Source organism: Oreochromis aureus, linkage group 22 (assembly GCF_013358895.1).
Source record: "Oreochromis aureus strain Israel breed Guangdong linkage group 22, ZZ_aureus, whole genome shotgun sequence".
Taxonomy (NCBI): Eukaryota; Metazoa; Chordata; class Actinopteri; order Cichliformes; family Cichlidae; genus Oreochromis; species Oreochromis aureus.
In genome coordinates this window covers 19,012,697-19,034,398 of record NC_052962.1, presented here as the reverse complement: position 1 = coordinate 19,034,398, position 21,702 = coordinate 19,012,697, and the positions used below count along the sequence as shown (strand labels likewise).

Sequence of the window (21,702 nt, the reverse complement as noted above, 5' to 3'; positions counted from 1 at the left end):
ACGCAGCTTTTATCTCCGTCGCCGAGAAAATAAGTGTTGCTGTAAGGCAGTTTTTGGTCGCCCTTGTACTTATAAAAAAAAGTGTCACATATCATGTGTGTTGAACGGATAATGGTACAGATGTGCGATACGTGTTGTGTGCATATGACCAAAGGCAGAAAAGAATTCATCATGACACTGGCAGATGAGGAATATAAAATGTGTTGAGTGACTCATGCAGGACGGCCATCAGCCGACACAGTGGCAGACAACACATAATGTAACCCACATGCACATAATTGGCTTCATGAAGTGCCATATACAGAGAGGCACATCTCAAATTACACATAATGCACACATACACGGAGGTTTTTTTTTTTCAGATGAACACAGACAGTGCAGTGCAAAATGTTCCCGAACTCATTTGTACCATTTTTGCATGTCTGTGGAAGAGATGAGTCACTTTTAACTGCAGTCATCACGTAACTACTGTCACTTAGACTGATTCACTCGCCAAACAATTTCTAAAATAACAATCAACCTCTCTGTCGACGTTTTTATGCAAAGGGAGAGAGGGTACGCCGCGCTCTTATTATAGAAAAACTGATTCACTGAAACAATGCAAAGCATAAAAATATATTTTTATTCTTAAATGCAAGCGACCAATAATGCACATTTTATTGTGTGTTATATAAAAGTCTAGCTAAGACAATAGGAGCCTGGATTACAAATTGTAGATCTCTTACAAAGCATCACGGGGCTACAACACTACCACTGCAATACTGCTCAGAGCAGATGTGTGATGTGGTTTTGGCAATGAGACTGCTTTTGTTTTATAAATTGCCTTTTAATCTTTCCGTTATCATAAAATCAAAACCAAACAATTTGAGTGTTTAATTTTCATCATCTGTGTCGTCTTCATCCTCGTCAACATCCTCTTCAGATTCATCTTCATCCTCCTCCTCTTCCTCCTCCTCCTCTTTTCTCGTCTGACGACTACCAGCTCTTTGTTGCTGTGACAACAAATAAACAGTCAATGCAACTAAAACACTTGGCAGGTAATCATTAAGCTCAACTTCCAAGGAATCTGTTTTTTTGTTTTGTTTTTTCAGTTGCGGTTATTAGTAGAAACAATGAAGGGTAGGTGTAAACACACCGCAAAGTGAGCTGAGACCACATTCCTCACATTAACTTCTCATGAGAATTGACTTATGTATTTATACAGTACCGTGTAAGTTTTGGGTTACCAAGTATTTCTTTGTAATTTGCTTACATAGATGAAACATAAGCAAACACAGATATATGAATGTTTGAACACACACATTTCCATATATGTGCAAATATACGTGGAAATGATTGTTTTTAAACGTGCAAACATATCCCTGTGTTTTTACCTTTTACATAAATCAAAAACAGAATTTGTACAGTTTTAACAAGCTTGAAAGTCAATATCTGGCATCTTTATTCTTCAGCACAGTGTGAACTCTCCAAGGTAACTTTCTTGTAATGCCTTTAAGTAGTTTTCAGGAATAGTTCTTCAGGCTTCTTGAAGGACATTCAAAGCTCTTTTCTTAATGTTGGATGCCTTTAAAAAAAATCCACATTGCACTGCAAATGAGTGAAAAAGTAGCCAATGTCCAAATAAAAAACATTGAGAAACCATAAAGCCTGGAGAACTACTGCAAAACCACTGTAAAAATTATAAGAAAGTCTGGCTCCAGGAAACAAAAGTACCTTTCGTACTGTGTGAACGGTATTCCTGTAAGAATGAGGACACTTTCTCCATGTGCACTAACATGCTCTACTTTCAACTTTTCATTTTGGCTTCATCCTTAATTCAAACAGGGTCATAAATCCTCTCTTTTTCCTGACTGCAAATGTCTTTTCTGTTTAGCAGTGATTGCAATTTCTCTCAGATAAAAATCAAACCTAATCAGCGAAGCCAAAGTATGATCTCAAGATGTGACGCACCACATATCTGAGGCATATTCTAGTGACAGCTGTGTACAGCAATCTGTATCTGCAAGTTCCAATATGGGCATCTGTAGATACTGTAGACACTACATTTCAACAGACTCCATGAGACCCACGGAAAACAGTTAATTAAAAATATCAAATTCTCATTTGCCAATTAGTGAGAAATTGTATTCTAGAATGCAACTATATAAAAAATAATAACAAAACAGTGCGGTGTCACTGTTAAGATCCAGCAGTAAAACTGAATGCAGGCGGAAATGCGTGATGTTCCTTGGATGCAATGTCATGGGTAACAAAAAAACAACACCGATTGATGGCCAGGGTGATTCCACGCATAATCATTGCAACTACTGATAAGACTCACTGTTATCAAGCACCAGCCTCTACTGGTATGAGGAAGACTTCTGAGCTCACAAAAGGAAGAAGGGAATTTTAAATTTTATCATCGCAATGAAACTTGTGCAACACTCAAAGCCAAAGGTGAAAAGGAATGCCATTACAGATACTTGTCGGGGAATTCTTGTCTCTGTATTGGAGCTTTTAATCACTGACTGTATCTTACCTGTAATGTCCCTGATGAGTTCAGGAAGGACCCGGTCCGATCAAGGGAAGTTTTGGAATTAGCTCGCACTATGTCTAAGCGTGACTGGTAGTCGGGGGGGTGCAGAGAACTCCTGAACACCTGCCAGAGACAGTAAGAGGTGCTGTACTTTTCTATAAAGACAAAAGTGAATGGAAGCAGCACCTGTACACAAGCCCACAGGGCATAGCAAACAGTACAGGTCATATAGGTTAAATTCAGGGTATTTTATTTAGAGATGCATTAAAAGCAGGGATAAAAACACACAAACATATAGAGAAAGTAAAAATACTCTACAACAAAAGTCACCGACAGCGATGACAGTCTGTTAATGTCACACATACCCTTAAACCAGCTCCAAAAGTATTATTTTCATAGCAAGCATAACAAACTACGGCTGAAACCACACCAGTGGCTTTCACTGTGTAGAAAACAAATTCAGCCATGGCTCTCGATCAGGATTATCTACATGCCTGTCATTGTGCCCGTTTCAGATGATTCAATCTCCCATGCTTTGTACTATGAGTCACTGAAAAACAGCCTTGTCTCGATGAGGAGTTTTGCTTCCATATGAATGGAAGGCAAATGATTCAGTGCAAAAACACAAAGATGAGATAGCGAGGGGTGGAGGAAAATAACACAAGGGCAACTGCAGGAGGAACCTTGCTCGACGAACATCATTGATCCTTTGTTTTTTCAGGACGTGCTTTCTCTCTTAAAAATAGTACACCAAACCTCTCATTAAATTGTAAACACAAGCAACCCAGTTAGCATGACTGAATGAATTGTGTAGTATTCAATGCAGGTTACTTCAAACGTTGACGTAAATTAAAGGGTGTGTGCATGTACGAGCAATGACTCAAAGAAAGATGGGTGCATAAGACCGTGTTATTTTGGATGTATTAAAATAACCTGAGGATGTACATAAATTTATGTACATTTTTAACCTCAGTAAGTCCATTTGGCTAAGGCCAAGGTCACTCTTGAGCAGAGCATCAACTTACCTCCAAGTCCTCCTCCTCGTCCACACTTTGAATGCTTTGGTAGGCCAGGGTGTACACCTCCAAAGCCTTGGCGTGGAACGACATTTCCACTGTCACAAACTCACAAAAGATCTTCTACAGTGAGAGAAGACAGGGATATCAAATACTGAATATTTCAATATGGAACAGACTGAGCCAATTCAGCTGAACCACAAGTGCACTGTGACAGCAGACGGAGCACAGGATCAGTCTAGACAGTCCACAAAATCAGCTGATATCTTTCTACATATCACAGTAAATCCTACTTAGGGCTGTTTGGTTGTCCACAGTTGCCGCACATGTGCAAGACATATTGCAAAAGGCCCTGCATTACTGTTACTTCTGCTTTTCCCCACCTCTGACATTGTTCATGTGCATGTTGGGATGTATGCACATGTTAGGTCATATAGGCGTGGTTGCCAAGTCAAAGCAAATCTATCAAATATAAATTACTGCAGACAGCAATAATTATACTAATCTTCCTTTCACCAGAGTTATCCAAACCGAACTGTTATCATCATCATCATCATCATCATCATCATCATCTCATAATGATACAAGACTAGTTCAATATTAATTAAACCAAGATTTGTACTATATATATGGTCATTGATTAAAATATTTACTTTAAATAAAATGTGCACTTTTTCTGTGCACTCAAATATAAAAATACACAAAAATATATTAAAAGATTATATATAAAAATGTAATGATCGAGATCGGTTCATGAACGTACGTCAGTTTTTAACGCTCGTAAATCAAATGCAATGATTGCTTGTTCATATGTATGTTACACATACACATAAATACACACCAGTGGGTTATGGTTTTAACAACTGGCAAATTTTTATTTCCTGTCTGGCACGCCTTTACAATTCTACACCATTAACTGAGGGTGAAAGACGGTCACAACAGGGAAATCTTTCCAGATATTTCCATGCTACGTCCAAAGAACCACGATCGACATAAAAGTCTGCAAGTAGTTGCTGTGAACGGCAGATGTAGCCATTTGTTACTCTGTAGTCAAGTACTGCTTGCCTGTTCAATCATTCCAGTCTTAATTTCCATGTTTACAATTAAAAGCTATCATAACTGAATTTAATATGAGGATTTAAGTATCTGACCTGTAACAAAATGTTGAATGTAGCGTCCTTTCCTCTTTTAGTGACCGTGTTAAACACTGCTCAAAATCACATTTTTTGGTAATTCAGTTTAAACTGTATAATTATGTATTTAGGCTTATTATTTATAGGCAGATCAATGTTTAAAATAACATTAGCTGTACCACATACAGATCGGTTCCGTTGCCATTCGGTCTTTCTTGTAAGTTACTCATTCCTATTGCATTTTACTGGTTTCAAATTTTTACTAATTAAATATGTTTTCTTTAAAATTCTCAACTATAAATGCTTTAATGCAAGTTTGAAGCCAGTACTTATTAATCTGAGGTGCATAGAAAGTAAACCTTGATGTCTTGGATCTTCTGCCTCTCAAACTCATCTATGGTCTCCTCCAGCTGCTTCGTGGTCCGTGTGGCATCCATGGTGGCTCTCTGGAGTTCACTCTCAGCCTAACGGCAAAAATAATATATATACATATAAAACTCAACACAAAACATACCGGACTAAAATAAGTCAGGTGCTGTGTCCAACTGGTTTGAGCTCTTGTAAAGAATTTACACTGTGCTTGCGAGTTTGTTTCTAAGTTTAATTCTGGAATGTTTTTTATATTTCTACTCATACATTACCACTGATGAAAACACATATTACACGGGACTCACCTGAGACTGAAAGCTCAGTCAAGGAAACTTAAGAAATATAAGCTTGTCTGTTCATTCTAATTCTGCAGGTGGCTCCTGTACAGCACTTGTTACCACATCACAGGAATTTGCCATTTGCAGGTAAAACTCTCCAAAGTTGACACGACAAACATTTCAAACAGCTCCAAGCTGATGTCTATAACTAACGAAGAATTGAATTGATATTAGCAGGCATCCATTTGATTATACATACAGATGGCTGTTGTAACACTGAAGCCTTTTTGTCAATCTGGTATCAGAGAGAGATTTAAAGAACTGAAGAGAAACAAGTCAAGGATACAATGATCTGCCTGTCTGAGGGGTTTCTCTGCCTGGTCCTCTCGAGCTGAGCCATCTGTTTGGCTTCTCTGTCTCTGGCACTCTGAGTAGTCTTCAGATCCTCCTGCACAGATACACAAATACGCAGAAGTTATCAAAATAATTAATAATGGTAGCGTGTAATGCACAATTTGCTAAACATGACTTAACATATAGGAATTTGGTGTGAATCAGTGAGGATCAGGATCTCCAGTAGATCCTGTTGTGCAAGTTTTTGGTTTATCTTCAACTGTACTGTCAACCATAGCTTTTTAATTGCTCTGTGACTTTAGTCGTTGAATATATTGAAGGAAAGGGCACATTTTAAAAAAAATTAAAATGAATGAATGCATGCAAGAGCAGAATACAAGTAAACACACACACACACACACACACACACACACACACACACACACACACACACACACACACACACACACACAAAGACTAAAAGCCAAACAAGGCAAACATTTACTTAAGTCAATTTGGACAGTAGTGTCCAAATTGTCTGTGAAGTACCACAGGATGTCCTCTTGATATACTTTAAAAAAATAGTGGTTAGCAGAGTGCTGGCAATGGGTCAAAGTGGCTTGAAGAGGTAGCGATATGTTATCATTAGGACAATACTGCCCTCATGTGCCTTTGCCATAGTAATGACACCAACAGCAAATTGATCTGCGTCCCTCACTGCCCCCTAGGCTCCTTTATCCAGGCTTACTTGTTGTTCCTAGAGTATTTAAAAGTAGAATGGGAGGGAGAGCCTTCAGTTTTCAGGCCCCTCTTCTGTAGAACCAGCTTCCAGTTTGGATTCGGGAGACAGACACTATCTCTCTTTTAAGATTAGGCTTAAAACTTTCCTTTTTGCTAAAGCATATAGTTAGGGCTGGACCAGGTGACCCTGAATCCTCCCTTAGTTATGCTGCAATAGACGTAGGTTGCCGGGGGATTCCCATGATGCATTGAGTTTTTCCTTTCCAGTCACCTTTCTCACTCACTATGTGTTAATAGACCTCTCTGCATTGAATCGTACCTATTATTAATCTCTGTCTCTCTTCCACAGCATGTCTTTATCCTGCCTCCTTCTCTCACCCCAACCGGTTGCAGCAGATGGCCCCGCCCCTCCCTGAGCCTGGTTCTGCTGGAGGTTTCTTCTTGTTAAAAGGGAGTTTTTCCTTCCCACTGTCGCCAAAGTGCTTGCTCATAGGGGGTCATATGATTGTTGGGTTTTTCTCTGTATCTATTATTGTAGGATCTACTGTACAATATAAAGCACCTTGAGGCAACTGTTGTTGTGATTTGGCGCTATATAAAATTGAATCGAATTATTCATTTAGCGACACTATTGCTAAATTTGACAAATTTACTTATGAATTTGTGTGTAAAACTTTGGATTTTAACATGCAAATATGTGACAGAAAAAGTCACAAAAAGGCACTGAAAAAATTCACTAAAAGCCCCGTTGGCTCTGTGACAACCTGGTTACCTGTCCAGCTTGTACCCCAAATCCTGCTTTATGACAGCTGGGATAGGCTCCAGCCCACCTGACTGGATGGATGTGTGGTTCAAATCAGTGTCAACATGACAGCAGGCTGCAGTAAAACTTACCCTTTTCCGTTTCACTACAGCTCCATAGCTTTTTAATGGCTCTATGATTTTAGATTCAAGTCGTTCCACCTGCAAGACCAGCTCTGCATTAGTTTCTCTTCTACCCAATATTTAAATTATGGATATGAACATGAAATAATGATTGAAGGTAAGGATTCAAGGAGGTCCACCTGAGCTTGACGATAATCTTGAATCTTGGCCAGATGGTCGGCATACTGCTTCATCCCCCTCTTAAGGCTTGGTGTTTCGGTGTCTGCATACAAGCCAATTTCCTGGACCAGAAGGTCTGCCTTGTCTCGTACCTTGGCTGTCTTACGGACATAGGCAGCAAAGAGTTGGCACATCTGTCCAAAATGTTTCTCCACATTGGTGATGTTCTCTTGGATCCTCCTTGTCTGGTTATCCCTGGAAAGGATAAAGGAGAACATCAACAGCAGTAATCAAACATAATCAAACATAAATGCGCTGTTTTAGTATTATAAACACATGCCCGTTTAGTGAATAGTGACTCTATAGCTATATAGCATCACTAACTATGACTTAACCGACGAACAAATAACTCGTTATGAGTGCAGTTTATCAATGAGAAGCGTGACGACACAGGTTAACTAGTTAACTGCTAGCCTACCTTTATGCATACACAGTATGTCCGTTTATTTTTTTGCTAACGTTAACTCTCCCCACCAAATAACACGGGATGTGTTTTGGCGGGTGGGATCTTTCTTACCTCGCTCTCGCGTCAGGCGTACGGCTCATCATTGCAAGCACACAGTGTGAAATATGTTCGAATAGATCCGCGTTGACAGAATCTCTGATTTTACGTTAGCTAGCTATCTATGAACGCTCTTTTCTATCAGGCAAGCACGCCAGCTGGCCGTTTCCATGGAGTCCCTGGAGCGTTTCCGCTTTAGGAGTGCAAAAAGGAATCCTGGGAGATGGAGTCGTTATAGCTGTAAGCTCTCCATCTTTGTCTCTCTTTTTTATTTCTGTCCTTTTCTTTGAAGTCACTGAAAAAGTTGCTTTTTCTTTACAGCTACAGCTTCTTAAGATGACGGAAGATGGACAGGTATGCAATAATGTCTAATGTAATAATCTACTCTATCTATTACAGGGATGACCTATAGATAGATAGACAAACAGACAAACAGAGGCAACACTGTTAACAGTACCACAGACCCACACGATTATAATGTGAGATGGCGCAAAATTTTATATACAAAACTGATAAAATGATGAAAAAAAGTTAATGAAAAATAATATTGTACAAATTTTTTTTTTAGTAAACAGTAGTGCAAATAACATTAACAAATTACACTATTACACTAGGTTAAGAAACAACAGCACAAAGGAATAACACGGAAATGTGTGCTGCATCCTGACATGTGTGTTCGCCTGTCATAAAAAAGGGAGTTGATGTAGGGTTTTATAAAGAACAGTAGGAAAGGATTTCCTTAAGTGTTCTCAGTGTCAGTCTTTTTTTGAACCAGATATCAGAGGGTATTTATTTATTTATTTATTTATTATAATGCACCTTTCTTACACAGCCTAAATTCTGCTGTCTCTGAATCATAAGGTTTGAATGCTTCAAGACTGTATAATGCATATCTGTATAATGCAGTGTCTAACTGAGACAAATGCCTCTTATTAAAACAACAATGATGCATTTTTGTATGAATACCTTGTCATCATAACCATGAAATTTTTAAATATCCATCTGTTTCACTTTAGGATTTCTAACATAGTTTTGATGAACTTGAAAACCTAATGTTTGTGCATGCTTGGTAATTTGTTCCCCGCTTTCTCCTACTGGTTGGTACTAACAAAAAGCAGCTTTTTAATCTCATTAATATATGTAATATTGTGCTGTACTATTACAAATATTAATAGTATTGCAATAATAGTATTTCTTTTCTTTGTGTTAACAGTGCCAAATTCCTTCCTCTAAAATCCAAATATTTGGCTGCTCTCCATCGGTTTCCCAAATAGATTAAGGTACATTGCAACAAAAAGGGCCACAAATAGTCATTTTCAACAACAGCTTGACTATTTTTGAACTGGTGCCAAGAGCAGACTTTGTGATCACTGAAATGAATGGAGGCCTCATTGTAATTCCCTCCTCTGTGTTTGGGAATGCATGAATGTCACCAGCTGCCACGTCTGCTCCTCTGTGGAAAATGTCCAAAAACCTTAATTATCACGCTTAATCATCCATGGGATTGAAGCAGGGGAGATCCCACTGTAACAGATTGGAGATGTAAAACACGGTCATTGCATTGAGCTGTGTGCCTGGAATCCCAAGAGAACCCAGTTTATCCTCTCCAATACAGCTGATGTTGGTATAGATTAATTTTTTTTGTTAAATGCATCTCATAGAACCTTCTCATTCTAAGACTGATGGTTTCTAGCATCTGGATTTTTTTTTTTTTATCCGTCTAATGAACATTTAAACCCATTTCTTTTCTGCAGTAAAAAGAAAAGCATTAGTATTGCTTTTATATAAGGATTATTTTTGATTGAACAGCATCAATCAATCATTTTCTATCCATTCCTGTAATTCCAACTGTTGTGTGTGAGAGTGATTAGTGTGAATCAGTGTGATTGTTACCGGGTGTGTGGATGTGGACATTAAGGGGAGCTGGGGAGTTTTTTGGCTTGTTCAGCAATAATCTTTTTAATTCCATTGGAAGAAAAATTGTGACTCACTAGGATTTCTTTCTCATATAATGTGGTCTGAATGTCATGTAAGGTCACAGTCATCAATAAACACAACCAGGTTAAACCACACATAGACAACTGTACCTTTTCTGTACACTGTTTTGGGTATGAAGATGAGATTGGAAAAGCTGCACTCAATCAACTCAGCAAAATTCCTAGGATGTCAGATGAAGTAGAAATTCTGGACTGCTGTTATTCTCCCACATCATGCATGTCGTCAAGATTGCGTCATGTAAAAAGAACCAGAGATTAAAAGGAAACACCTTCAGAAATACCAGTAACGTGCTAAAATCTCTATTTAAATATTTAGCCGAAATTGCAAAGCAGCATTAAAATCTGAGTGATAGTGGAAGGAGCACTATGATTTGGATCAGGGTCTGAACAAAAAATTCAAAACTGTGTCAAGAAGTCCTTGAAAGGGCAGCTGATGCACTGCTGTGACCTAAAGAAGACTGTTCAGTTCAGACTTGATTGTAGGATTAATTCCTGTACAAGTCTATAAACTGCTAATTGCTGCTGCAAAAGGAGGATCTGGACTTATTAATTTGAAGAGGTATTTATTTTCACCATGAGCGCTGTGTGAAACAAAGGCATAAAAAGTATAGGTGATTATTTCATCAGCTTAACCTTGATTTAGACTTCTGGGGGAAAACATGTCTGAACTTACGTTGTAACCAGAAACTCCTTTTACGCCCACACTACAACCTTCCACTTCATTCAAGTCACTCCGGCGTCGAGATGTGTAGTTACAGTTCTCAAAAGGTGCACATCAGGTTATGTAGAAGGTTATGGTGTAGGGTTAAAAGAAGTTTCAGTTAACGTCATACGTTAAGATGTAGATTTCTTGCTGAAGCATAATTCAAGCATTAGCCCATCACTATATTCAGATGAAAGTCATATCTCATTTTATGAATATTAATTCTGAAATGTTGGTAGTCTACATCTACGGCCACATTTTCTCTCTCTTTATTATTTGATAATTAAGTGGTACACATAAAGCAGCATTTCTTCTCCTTCTTTTAAGTGTGATTGCATTATTCATCCACATGATGGCACCCCACTTCCATTTGTGCCTTTTCCTAGGACGTAAATGGCAATCGGCATGGTTACAGGTGGACTCTGAATTATTCCTTCTCCTTTCCTACTTCATACATAAAAAATATTCTGCAGACCTCTTCTCGATCCATCTCCACCATCATATATTTACATTATTCAGCACTCCCTGGCAGGAACCCAGGACTAGATTTAACATCCCTAAACATTATAACAAATATAACAGATGCCTGTCTAGCTGGTGTCCTACAGGATCCTTGTGTTGAAAGAAGCCCGGGGCTGTTGAGTTATTTGCCTTGGCTGCTTGTAAATGTATTCAGGAGTGGTGGCATATTTTTATATTGTGCATCTGACTTTCTTAAAGAACAGATGGTGTTGTTTCCAGACTACCAATTAGCACGGAAAGGGTGGCAACCACTAGCAGCAGCTCTCTCTGCCTCTTTCATGCTCTCTTCTCACTCTCTTGCTGTCTCCGTCCCCCTGTGCCCTCTTGTTCAGTCTTCAGCTCTTTCTGTTTTTCCCTCTGCCCAGCCTTTTCCCTCTGCAGCCCTCTGTGCCGCTGTGCCAGTACCCCACTAGAGAGATGTGTGGCCTGCTGAACAGATTGGGAGTGACATATGTCAGACGTGGGGGGACTTCGTAGGGCAACTAAGTATATATCCCCCAGTGTTTTTGTGCATGTGTGTGTGCATGTTCGCGCTTTCCCTTCAGGTGTGAGTCCTGGTGTGAAGACTGCAGACTCGAGGCTCTCCTCCCACACTGGAGGAAGACATACGGCTTTAGATTCCCCTTTAATAACAAGAAGGAGTCAGTGGGAGGCACGTGTGTGTGTTCAGGGACGCTGAGGATTATGAACAGTGTGATATCTTGTATGCCACTTGGTGCATAAAATGAAATTACAAGCCAAGAGTCAATAACTCATCATGCTGATTTTGGCTAACCTCTCTCTCCTTCCTCTAACTGCCACGTTCCTCCGATTTGGCAAAGGGACACCGCGCTGCTCTCTTGCAGAAATTAACTCTGAAATATCCAGTGGGAAATATAGTCATCCTTTCTCCATATACCTTGGTGTCAGTTATTTATTGTTTAACTTTGAGATAGTCCTTAAATTAAGAATTGATTTATTCTCCGATGCAATTAAAAGCTCCCTTTGAGTGAGTCTAAATTTTAAAAAACAGACGTTCTATATTTATCAATATATGATTGCCTTGTTTGATTGAGATTTTGCATCTAAGTAAACTTTATTACAGCAGAACCATAGCTTTGAATTAAAATCTAGTGACATAGTGACTGTAACACATCCCCTGTGCACTTTGGTTTCCCTCAAACAAGATGTCGCAGATCTTTCTGCACACAATAGACTATGATCAACACTCTCTGCAATTTTCAGATATGAAATTCAGTGATACTCCCTTTAACTCCAGCAACCTTGAACAAAAGTCTCCCTCAGTAGTTAAGCGGGTGCTTGAAGGGCAAGCCAACGCAGACACGGTCCAGTGCTTTTATTGACCCAATGAAAAACCTCTCTGTGTCTCCAGGGGCTTGGAGCTCAGGTTAGGGTCTTTGTTGTCTGTGTTCATTAGTGTCTCCTTCGCCATCACTCTCTCGCTCTCTCCCCCTCTTTATCTCTCTCTTACTCTCTCTCCAAGCACCTCCTTTTCTAACTCCCTCACTCTGTCTCTGCTGCTCTTTTCCCCCTGAGGAGCTGGAGAAGAAAATGTCACCAGATCAAATTAGTGGGAGCCTCCAACACTGCCTGTCTGCCTCTGCCTATTCCACAGAGTGATAGCATCACTCATGGAAGTTTCAGTTATTTGTCAGCCCAAAACTTTATCTTCCTCAGGTATAATAGTCCACGACTCTGTTAATAAAGTGTTTTTATTTCTTTTCTTGAAGTAGATTGAAAATAAATATCCACTATTTTTTATCACTGGATGTAATTTAGTCACATCTCCTGAGCACTTAAGTTCAGGGTTCCCACAGTACAGGACTATGTTGACTGGCTGCTAAAGGAAGGTCATCATGAACTTTTGTTTGTGGGTTGGCTGACCAATTTTAAACCTGATTTATAGTTAAAACGCTGGCTCTCTTCCACAGCATGTCTCACGTCCAGTCTCCCTCCATTCACCTCCAACAGGTCGCGGGTGATGGCTAGCCCTTCCTGAGCCTGGCTATGCTGGAGGTTTCTTCCTGTTAAAAGGCAGTTTTTCCTTCCTACTGTTGCCAAGTGCTTCCTTAAAGGGGTAGTTTGATTGTTGTGGTTTTCTCTACCCTTAAGGGGAATGTTGAAATGGAACTGAACTGGTTATTAGTTTGAACTGTAATATAAACATATTATATTATAAATATAAAGTATAATATAAACTGTAACATGAACATAACTATTTATACTTGCACTTGACTCACTGCACTGTTCTCCTGTGTCATAGCTGTAAAGCTGAAAGAGCATCAAAGCCCACTCTAAGCCAGCAATCAAGATGTTGTTTTTGGAAGATGACAACAGTAAGCTTAAACTGCCTCTAACGCAACGCAAAAAGCATTTTAAAAGATGTGCTTTTTTGCTTTCTTGCTCAATGTTAGATGGAAAAATACTACATGAAGCTTTAGTGGGGAAAATGTTCACTTAGTTTGTATGATGTGAATTAACACAACATGTACTCCTTTAATTAAACCATATAAAAACTAAAGAGTTGCAATGACAAGTTCTGAGGGTTGTACTTTGATATTAGTTTTTAAATTAGGACTTTTTTTAATGAGAAATTTATTGTGTACATCAGCCACATTTTGAAGCTTTTCAGGAGCTATAGGAAAAAAACATCCATACTAGGCTGTTTAACAAACACACGAGAATGGCACGGCGCTTGTCATCTCCAATTCTTGGCTAAAAATGAATAAGAGAATTTGGCAATTGCAAACTATTCCTTTAAACGTGTCAGTTAATTAACAGCTCACTTTCGTTATCTCAGTGAATAAGGAAGCCAACACTTCTGCATATTGAAAAAGCCTTAATTTCACAACCAGTCCTTTTTTGCTGGGTCAGCGCAACCGCATGACTTATTCATAACACATTTCATATTCATTGCCTTCTTTACTCGACTGAGACGCATCAGACATAGTGATTTCGCTCATGGTCCGGCGTTATTTACCTTAATGCATTTTAGTGGAGTGAGAGAGAGTATAGCCAGATGTCTATCTTTGCAAACAGATGACTTAATGCATGTTAAACTACTGTATACAGTGTCTATCAGGGTCCAGTGAGGCGAAACTGGAGCACTTCCAGGACTCATCAGTGACTGACCACAAAATGGCCCTAATTGAAAATGACTTCAGACTACTGAAAAAGAGGAGAGAGGCTTGGTTGAGAGCACAGTTGTGTATTTTGTGTATTTCCGTGTTGTGGGGGAAACGATTGTGTAGTCCTAAACCATTTTTATTAAAGAGAGCAAACGGTCAGAGAAAAGAGAACCAAGGAAGAGTAAAGGGAACACACGCAGAAGTCCATTTCAGCAGTCCTTCATCAGAGCCGGATGAAAGTGGCCACTGTCCTTCTGCCATCAATATGCAAATGGGAAAAAATGGCCCTTGAGTGCGGGAGCAGTTCCCTCAAGTGCATTCATTAGCCACCATTAGCATAATTGATTCCCAGTCCTGCCATAAAACTGGTCACTCCCTGTGCCTCTCGCTCTGGGGGATCCTCTGGGGAGTTGACGGGCTAAGTTCAATCATAAATCATTAAAGGACACTACTAGCCAATGGACTGTGCCAAGGCCCCAGAGACGTGCAGGCTACAGTAATACTGTCACTGATGTCTAAATCATCAATGTGACGTATAAAGGTGCCTACAGGATGATATATTCTACACTCTACCTCCCTATCCTTATTTCTTAACTGGGTGTGCTAAAAATGTACGTGCCCAATTAGTACCAAAAACAGTGTTGGGTTAGCATTTAAAAATACAAGGTACTGCACTGGTATGTCAGTTATCGCTGCTCCTAGTAATCATAGTACACTTGTAACCACTATATTATTTACATTTTTACAGATTAAGAAACAATAATAAAACATGCTTCTTTATAGGCACTTGTGTCTATAAAGAATACCCATCTGTAGGATAAGACAAACACAGCAAAGACGTCCTTAAACACTTAAAGAAAGATGTTGGGTAGTTCTCGTAGTTAGGACAGTGGTTTGTGGTGATATGTTTACATTGACAGCCATTGTCAGTACTATGGAGAAAAATGCTAAAGTAATGTTAAGGGCAGTTTAACAAATCGGTTATTATAAGGAGTTACAAGAGTAATAAGCCAGAAAGGGACCTAAAATAGCCTATGTCCCAGAAGTATTCAGTAATTTCAATATTTTACTGCCATCAAACCCACAGCCTTCAAAATCTGAGAAAGTTTTGAAAGAAACTTTGCTTGTGTGCACAACCAAACAGAAATCCTAATAAAGACAATGAGTATTCAGTGAGGTGTATCTCAGTCATAACTTACTTTGGTAATTAAATGAACATCAGGAGTGCAGACTAGTTATTGCAGAAGTCATGATAGCTATTACCTTGAACCGTATTTCTCTCTCCAGCATCACCATTCAGAGCAGGTGTGTGGCTTATTAAGGCTCCGATTAGAGAAAGAGAGAGAGAGGGAGTCTGTGCAGTAAAAGATATTTTTTTTCGCTCCCTCCATCCAGCCTTTCCTCCATCTGTCCAGCAATCCATCCATCCATCCCTCCTCTTTACAGTCTAATTAAACTCATCAAGTTGAGCAGCGAAGGTTCCCAGCACCTCAGAGAGGCAGAGAATGAGCAAGAGGGACAGAGAGAGAGCAGGCAAAGATAACGGCATGCTCATGATGTATCGCCACCTCGCAAAATAAAACATATTCATAAAGAATATTCATTACCTCCACCAGCCATCCCACAGATGGCCAGAAAATTGGCTTTGTGTTGAGATGTGGATTCAGGCATGCATATTAATGGAAGACAGATGTAAACGCATATTCATATTCTTTGGCTCCTCTTTTTTTTTTTTTTTTTTGCGACAGACAAAATGATAATGCATCCACTTAGGAGAGGGGAAAAGGGGCTGCATACGGGAAGCAATTCGCCTCTAATGTGCTGGTGCGTTATTGGCTTTTTGTGAGACTGGCAGTGTGTGTCCCTATTTGCCTGGTGTGTATTTGTGTAGCGTTGTCCCATCTCTAGTTTAAGTGCTCTCTCACTCTCTCTGGCTCTTAAACACTATCACACACACACACACACACACACACACACACACACACACACACACACACACACACAGCTCAGTGTGTAATTTTGTGTCTTTTACTGGATCATCCAAGAAGGACATTATTCCATCATTTTTGCTTGGGTTGAACGAAATAATCAGAACACATGTTAACAGCACCAAACACAGCATTCTCCAAAATACCCCATACCAGCTGAATGACTTACTTTGATGAAACAGTTTCAAGTTAAATTAAGCAGTTCAGCCTTCAGGATTTAGAGTAGCGCTGTTATATTGGGGAGCATTATTTTTAGGATCGGTGTATGTAATAAACTAGCTTGTGCTCATTTGAACACTCACACACAGGCTACAACAATCTCAGATGGAACGTGTGGATGGCATTACAGTGTTGTTCTGCCTCAAACTCGAGTGCTGCTTCCGCAAACTAATCAGATGTTAGCAGGATTCCCATCATCGCCACCATGACAGTTTTTGACCAACACTATTCCCAAGTATCATTTTCCACACTTTTTTATAAAAACCCTACATGCCTGTAGATGCTGACAATTTGACATCAGCTTTACAAAGTTCACATTGTTGCCACAAGGGGACAGTAGCGCTCTCTCTGCTTCCTCCATTAAAAGCCAACCAAATCTTATCTACCAAATTCTTCATCTATCTATCTATCTATCTATCTATCTATCTATCTATCTATCTATCTATCTATCTATCTATCTATCTATCTATCTATCTATCTATCTATCTATCTATCTATCTGAATTTGAGCTTAGGCTTTGACCTTTGTCATATATTTAAAGTGATAATTGGGTGGATAAGGTAGTACTAAACTAAAACCTTCTCTTTCTGGCACAAACAAATTATCAAAAAGGCACATTTTCCAGTATTTTACATAATGATTGGCTATGTTATTTAAAGTATAATATCAAATCAACTCAGCAAATGTTTGGATTTGGGTCCCTTGATACCATTCATTAGAGAAAAAAAAGCTAATATTGTATATATATGAGTGCTAGTATTAGCTGGTGTTTTTTTTTAACTGCACAATGAAACTGATAATTTATGGCTTATGAATAATAATTTTATTATGCACCATAATCCTGCCGTTGTTTATGTAAAACACTTTGTCACAATATAATAATTGAACTGTTCCACTGAAATCTGTGAGCTTTACAGCTACTGTCCCACTTCCTATACATATAAGATCTCATCTCCATGTTACAGCTTATATATGTCACAGTAAGAATAGGGGAGGTTTTTTAATAGAAATGGCCCCATAAAGCTTCGCTCCTGTAACAGTGCACCGCTCAACTGGAATAAAACCTTCTTTGTGTGAGTGTGTGCCAATATGGAAAATTAAAGCCAGTTAATAAAAAGCAGCGTTAAATCAATGGAAGCCATAAAAGTTACAGGATGATATTAAAATGTGGAGGGTGAGGAGGGGGGTCAATAGTGGCATTAACACGTTGGGCCTGAATTATCATGTTAATTTAATATCCAGTCTTCAAATGAAGCAGAAATCCCAATAAAGGTCAATTAAGCAACTAGCCTCCCATCTCCATTTAGAATTTTTATGGGCTCATCTAAATCACGGAGCTGGTGCCAGACCCACAGTGCCCCCCACTCGCTGCTGAGACCTTTGGGACATAGTGAGGGTAGAGGCTTTTAAGTTCACAATAGTTTGGAATGGGACAGTGCTGCGATTTAAACCCTACCATGCCCCCAATAACTATTTTAAATTATAGATGTTATTCTTGCCGCTGTACTCAACAGCAAGGTTAACATATCTAGGTCCCATTTTAACCAACCTAAATCCAGCTGTTAGTCAAGTTAAATCAAGCACAAGCTTTGCTTCTATCATTGAACTTTGTGAAAACTGGTGCTTCCAAGTTATCAGGTTCCTCCTGATAGAATAAGAATTTCTTCCTTTTCCAGTATTAAAAGACCAAAGGAACAATAAAAAGCATTTCAAAGAAGATGTTGTAAATAAGTACTCTCCCAGATCGTAATCCCTGCACCCATGTTTTGTAATACGTTTTTAATATTAGACACCTGATTGATCAGGCTTCCATTCGCGTAAATGATGAACTATAATTTGCGAATCCCTGAGGTGTGTTACATTAAATGACATCTCGACTGATATTTGAACTTAAATATGAATGTGATTTCCTTTGTACAGACCCCTCTATGTTCCCATAGGACAGAGTTATTGATTTACCCAACCTTGTGACCAGAAAAACCTGCTAATGTATCAAATAACTACCAAAATAATGACAACTCACATATCGTCTTCACTGCAATAAGAATGGTAACTTAAGTCTAGTATTGATGTCCACTGACATAATGGTGGATGAACAGTCAAAAGAATGATGAATAATCCCCCTATAAGCACAATACTCATCGACCACTTATCGACCTCTTCAAGCTCGACTGCTACACAGACATGACTTTATGCAGATCCATAGGCTTATGAATAAATCATACTGAGCTGTAGATAGAACGACTGTTAAGGTTTGCAGTTAATAAACAGAAGAAGGATTTGGCAGTTGTGTGACCTGAAAAACAACACTGTTTTAATTGCCTCGGAAGTCTGTGATAAGGTGTAGATAAAGACTCCTCTGAACAAATAAACTTCTAATGAACAACTGTGACTTCAGCAGTATCTGAGCTTGTGCAATGATACTTCATTGCTGTACTGTTTTTATTCGGTTAATAATTACACTACAACAGCCAACGTCCTTAAAATAATGTCCAGTAGTCATGACGCAAGAGTAGAAAAAATTCAAGCTATTTTTAAAAATGGCAAGGAAAAAAACTAAAAAAAACCCCAAAATAAACAACAATAACAATGCCCCCCCCCCCGAAAAATTATTATTTAAAAAAAATATATGTGCATGAAATTATGAGTAAAAAAGAAAGTGTTATCAATTTGAGCTGGTTCCTGTTAACAAGCAATCTAAAACTGAAATCTGGGGTTCCTCAAGGATCTGTGTTAGGACCATTGTTTTTCACTTTGTATATTATTGACATGTGTGTAATTTTGAGAACACTACAAACAATATTATTTGCAGATGACATCAGCCTACTGTGCTGCAGTAATGACTTGGGACAACTTTGGAATGTACTGCAAAATTAATTACGTAAGTTAAATATCTGGTTTGATTATAATAAATTAATATTAACTACAGCAAACTAACTAATTAATTACATGATATTTGGAAATCAATCAACCCACACAAACAAACAAAAAAAATTATGATAACAGGTAGGACTGTATATAGAGTGGTTCGTTTAAAGGGTGTCTTCCTGTCTTGTCAGTTAGAAAGCAGAGCAGCCCACCAAAATGCATTCTGAGAATTTATTCATGCTCCAGAATAGTACAGCACCATAACAACAGTAGGAATGAGACTGTGAGAGTATCGCCTGGAAGTGAATGAACAAGGAAGTAAAACTTACATTAACAAAAATAATATACAGATAAATATGACTATATCAGATCCTAAGTTACTTAAACAGCTGTCAACAGTTCTTAAATCAGTACTTTTCTACAGGATTATCTTTAAACCAAACTGCCTGGCCCTATAATAATTAGGGCATTTGTATTCAAATATAATCCAACAGTCTAGTGGCTACACAGGCCAATAGCAGGATTGACATGCCACTACATGCTCCCTCCAAAACGGGTCATCGAGCTAGCTACTAGTTTTACACACAATATAGAACTGATAAGTGGCATGCGCCCTCGACATCTGACCTCACTACTAAGCTGTTGTGGCATGCCTGGAGCATGCTCAGAAGGTCGGTCTTTCCAACACAGCTGTGCCCAAATACGGTTCCAAATTTGCTCATTAGAAAGGCCGACTCACGAGATCTCCTGCTCATCATGATCTGTCATCTCTGGGAGCACTATTAAGCGGGTGATCGGTCGTGTATACATGCGGTTGTTTATCTGTACCTCAGTTGTTCTGACCTGTCCATCAGGCCCTGGAAATATCTTGGTCACTTTCCCAATCTGCCATAAAGACCGAGGTAACTGAGGGTCAACCAGTATCACTGCCTTTGATGTCTGGTAAGGAATTCTTCCACTTTCCTCTGGTTTGCAGTCCAAGCAAGTAGATTTTTATAAAGGCTGCCCAGAATCTGTCAGCAAGCACCTGTAATTGTCTCCATCTTCTTTTGCTCAGGAGATTTGGGATGCACAACTTGGGGTAGTGAGCCATCTGGCCGCCCTATCAACAAGCAATTGGGCGTCACAGGATCAAGGTCTGCAAAGTCTGCTGAGACATATCCTAGTGGTTTGGAATTCAGGATGGCCTCAGTTTCAATGAGGACAGTCCTTAGGACTTTTTCTGTGACTGTCCCTGAGTCAAGGGTGGTATAAAGCACCGTCTTAACTGAACGGCTCTCACACTCCGATACTCTGCCAAAATGTGGTGCTGCAGGGGGGCCATAATGGAAGCTGATCTGTTGCTGGGCTAGGCACTATTGGTCCAGAGTGATAAAGCCAGAAGTCATAGTCCTTTATGAGGAGTCTAGTGTTCTGGTGGTTGGGATCCAGTACAATAGCATGCAATGTATCAAGGTCAGGATCTTCACTGCGTCTTAACCTCCAACGTGGATAAGCATACTGGACTTGTCAAACTCAGGTACAGTAATTGGCTTGCACACTGAACTGGTTGGCCAGTCTTTAGATGCTAATAAACCTCTTGAAAACTATCCATCTGGACCCTCTTCATTGCCTCAAATCTGCCTTTTTATAGGTACCAGCTCGAGGCTGACCAGTCAGACCTTCCGCCTCATGAAGTTCCTTAGCTATTGCCTCTTCTAACTCCTGCCAACTGTTGTACTTGCTTACGTTTGTGCCAGGAGCTACTGATGTTATCCTTCCACAAAAGGTGGATTTCTTTAGCTCTACCTCATAATTGCAGACTGGCTCAGATGGGTTAGATGGCTATTCATGCTGTAGGAGAAAATGTGGACCCTGTGTCCAGTGGCTGGCTCCAAGTAAATCTTTCAGAGTCTTTCCTTGTGTGAGGTCATCAGCAGAGTTTCTGGTGGAATCAACATATCACCATGCCTTCAGGTTTGTCAGTTTCTGAATCTCTGCCACTTTGGTACCCACAAATACATCGAAGTGGCAGAGTTCAAGGCATGTTGTTTCCATGGGGCAACTCAGGATCTTGCTAGGAAGAAGGACAGGTGTACATGGCCTGGGTGCAGGTACGCTACAGACCCTTAAGCTTTCTCTGAGGCATCCGAGAAGACGTGGAACTCAAGGATTACCTCAGGATGATCCATTGTAGGTGGTGTCTGATTATACTGGTGGAGTCTCAGATTATACAGGTGTTGTGTTTGTATCAAACACTGGAGATGATGACTCATTTTTAGGAACTTTATTTTCAGCAGAACCGAA

At 39.4% G+C, this 21,702-nt stretch overlaps 1 protein-coding gene and 1 long non-coding RNA gene across 2 annotated transcripts in view; one reads left to right on the top strand and one right to left on the bottom strand.

Moving 5' to 3' along the window:
* Positions 1-601: 601 nt before the first annotated feature.
* On the bottom strand, positions 602-8,168 carry cibar1 (CBY1 interacting BAR domain containing 1). The gene is made up of 9 exons (XM_031729461.2): positions 8,007-8,168; positions 7,450-7,684; positions 7,280-7,348; positions 5,658-5,759; positions 5,339-5,344; positions 5,024-5,128; positions 3,541-3,654; positions 2,519-2,638; positions 602-992 (listed from the first exon to the last, which is right to left on the bottom strand). The coding sequence occupies exons 1-9, from the start codon at positions 8,036-8,038 to the stop codon at positions 873-875; spliced, it is 903 nt and encodes a 300-aa protein (XP_031585321.1). The 5' UTR covers positions 8,039-8,168; the 3' UTR covers positions 602-872.
* Positions 8,169-8,213: 45 nt separating this feature from the next.
* Positions 8,214-21,702, top strand: part of LOC120435836 — a 42,149-nt gene continuing 28,660 nt past the window's right edge. Inside the window, exons 1-2 of the long non-coding RNA XR_005609958.1 lie at positions 8,214-8,231; positions 8,313-8,345. This is a non-coding gene — a long non-coding RNA (uncharacterized LOC120435836). The remainder of the gene's footprint in view (positions 8,232-8,312; positions 8,346-21,702) is intronic.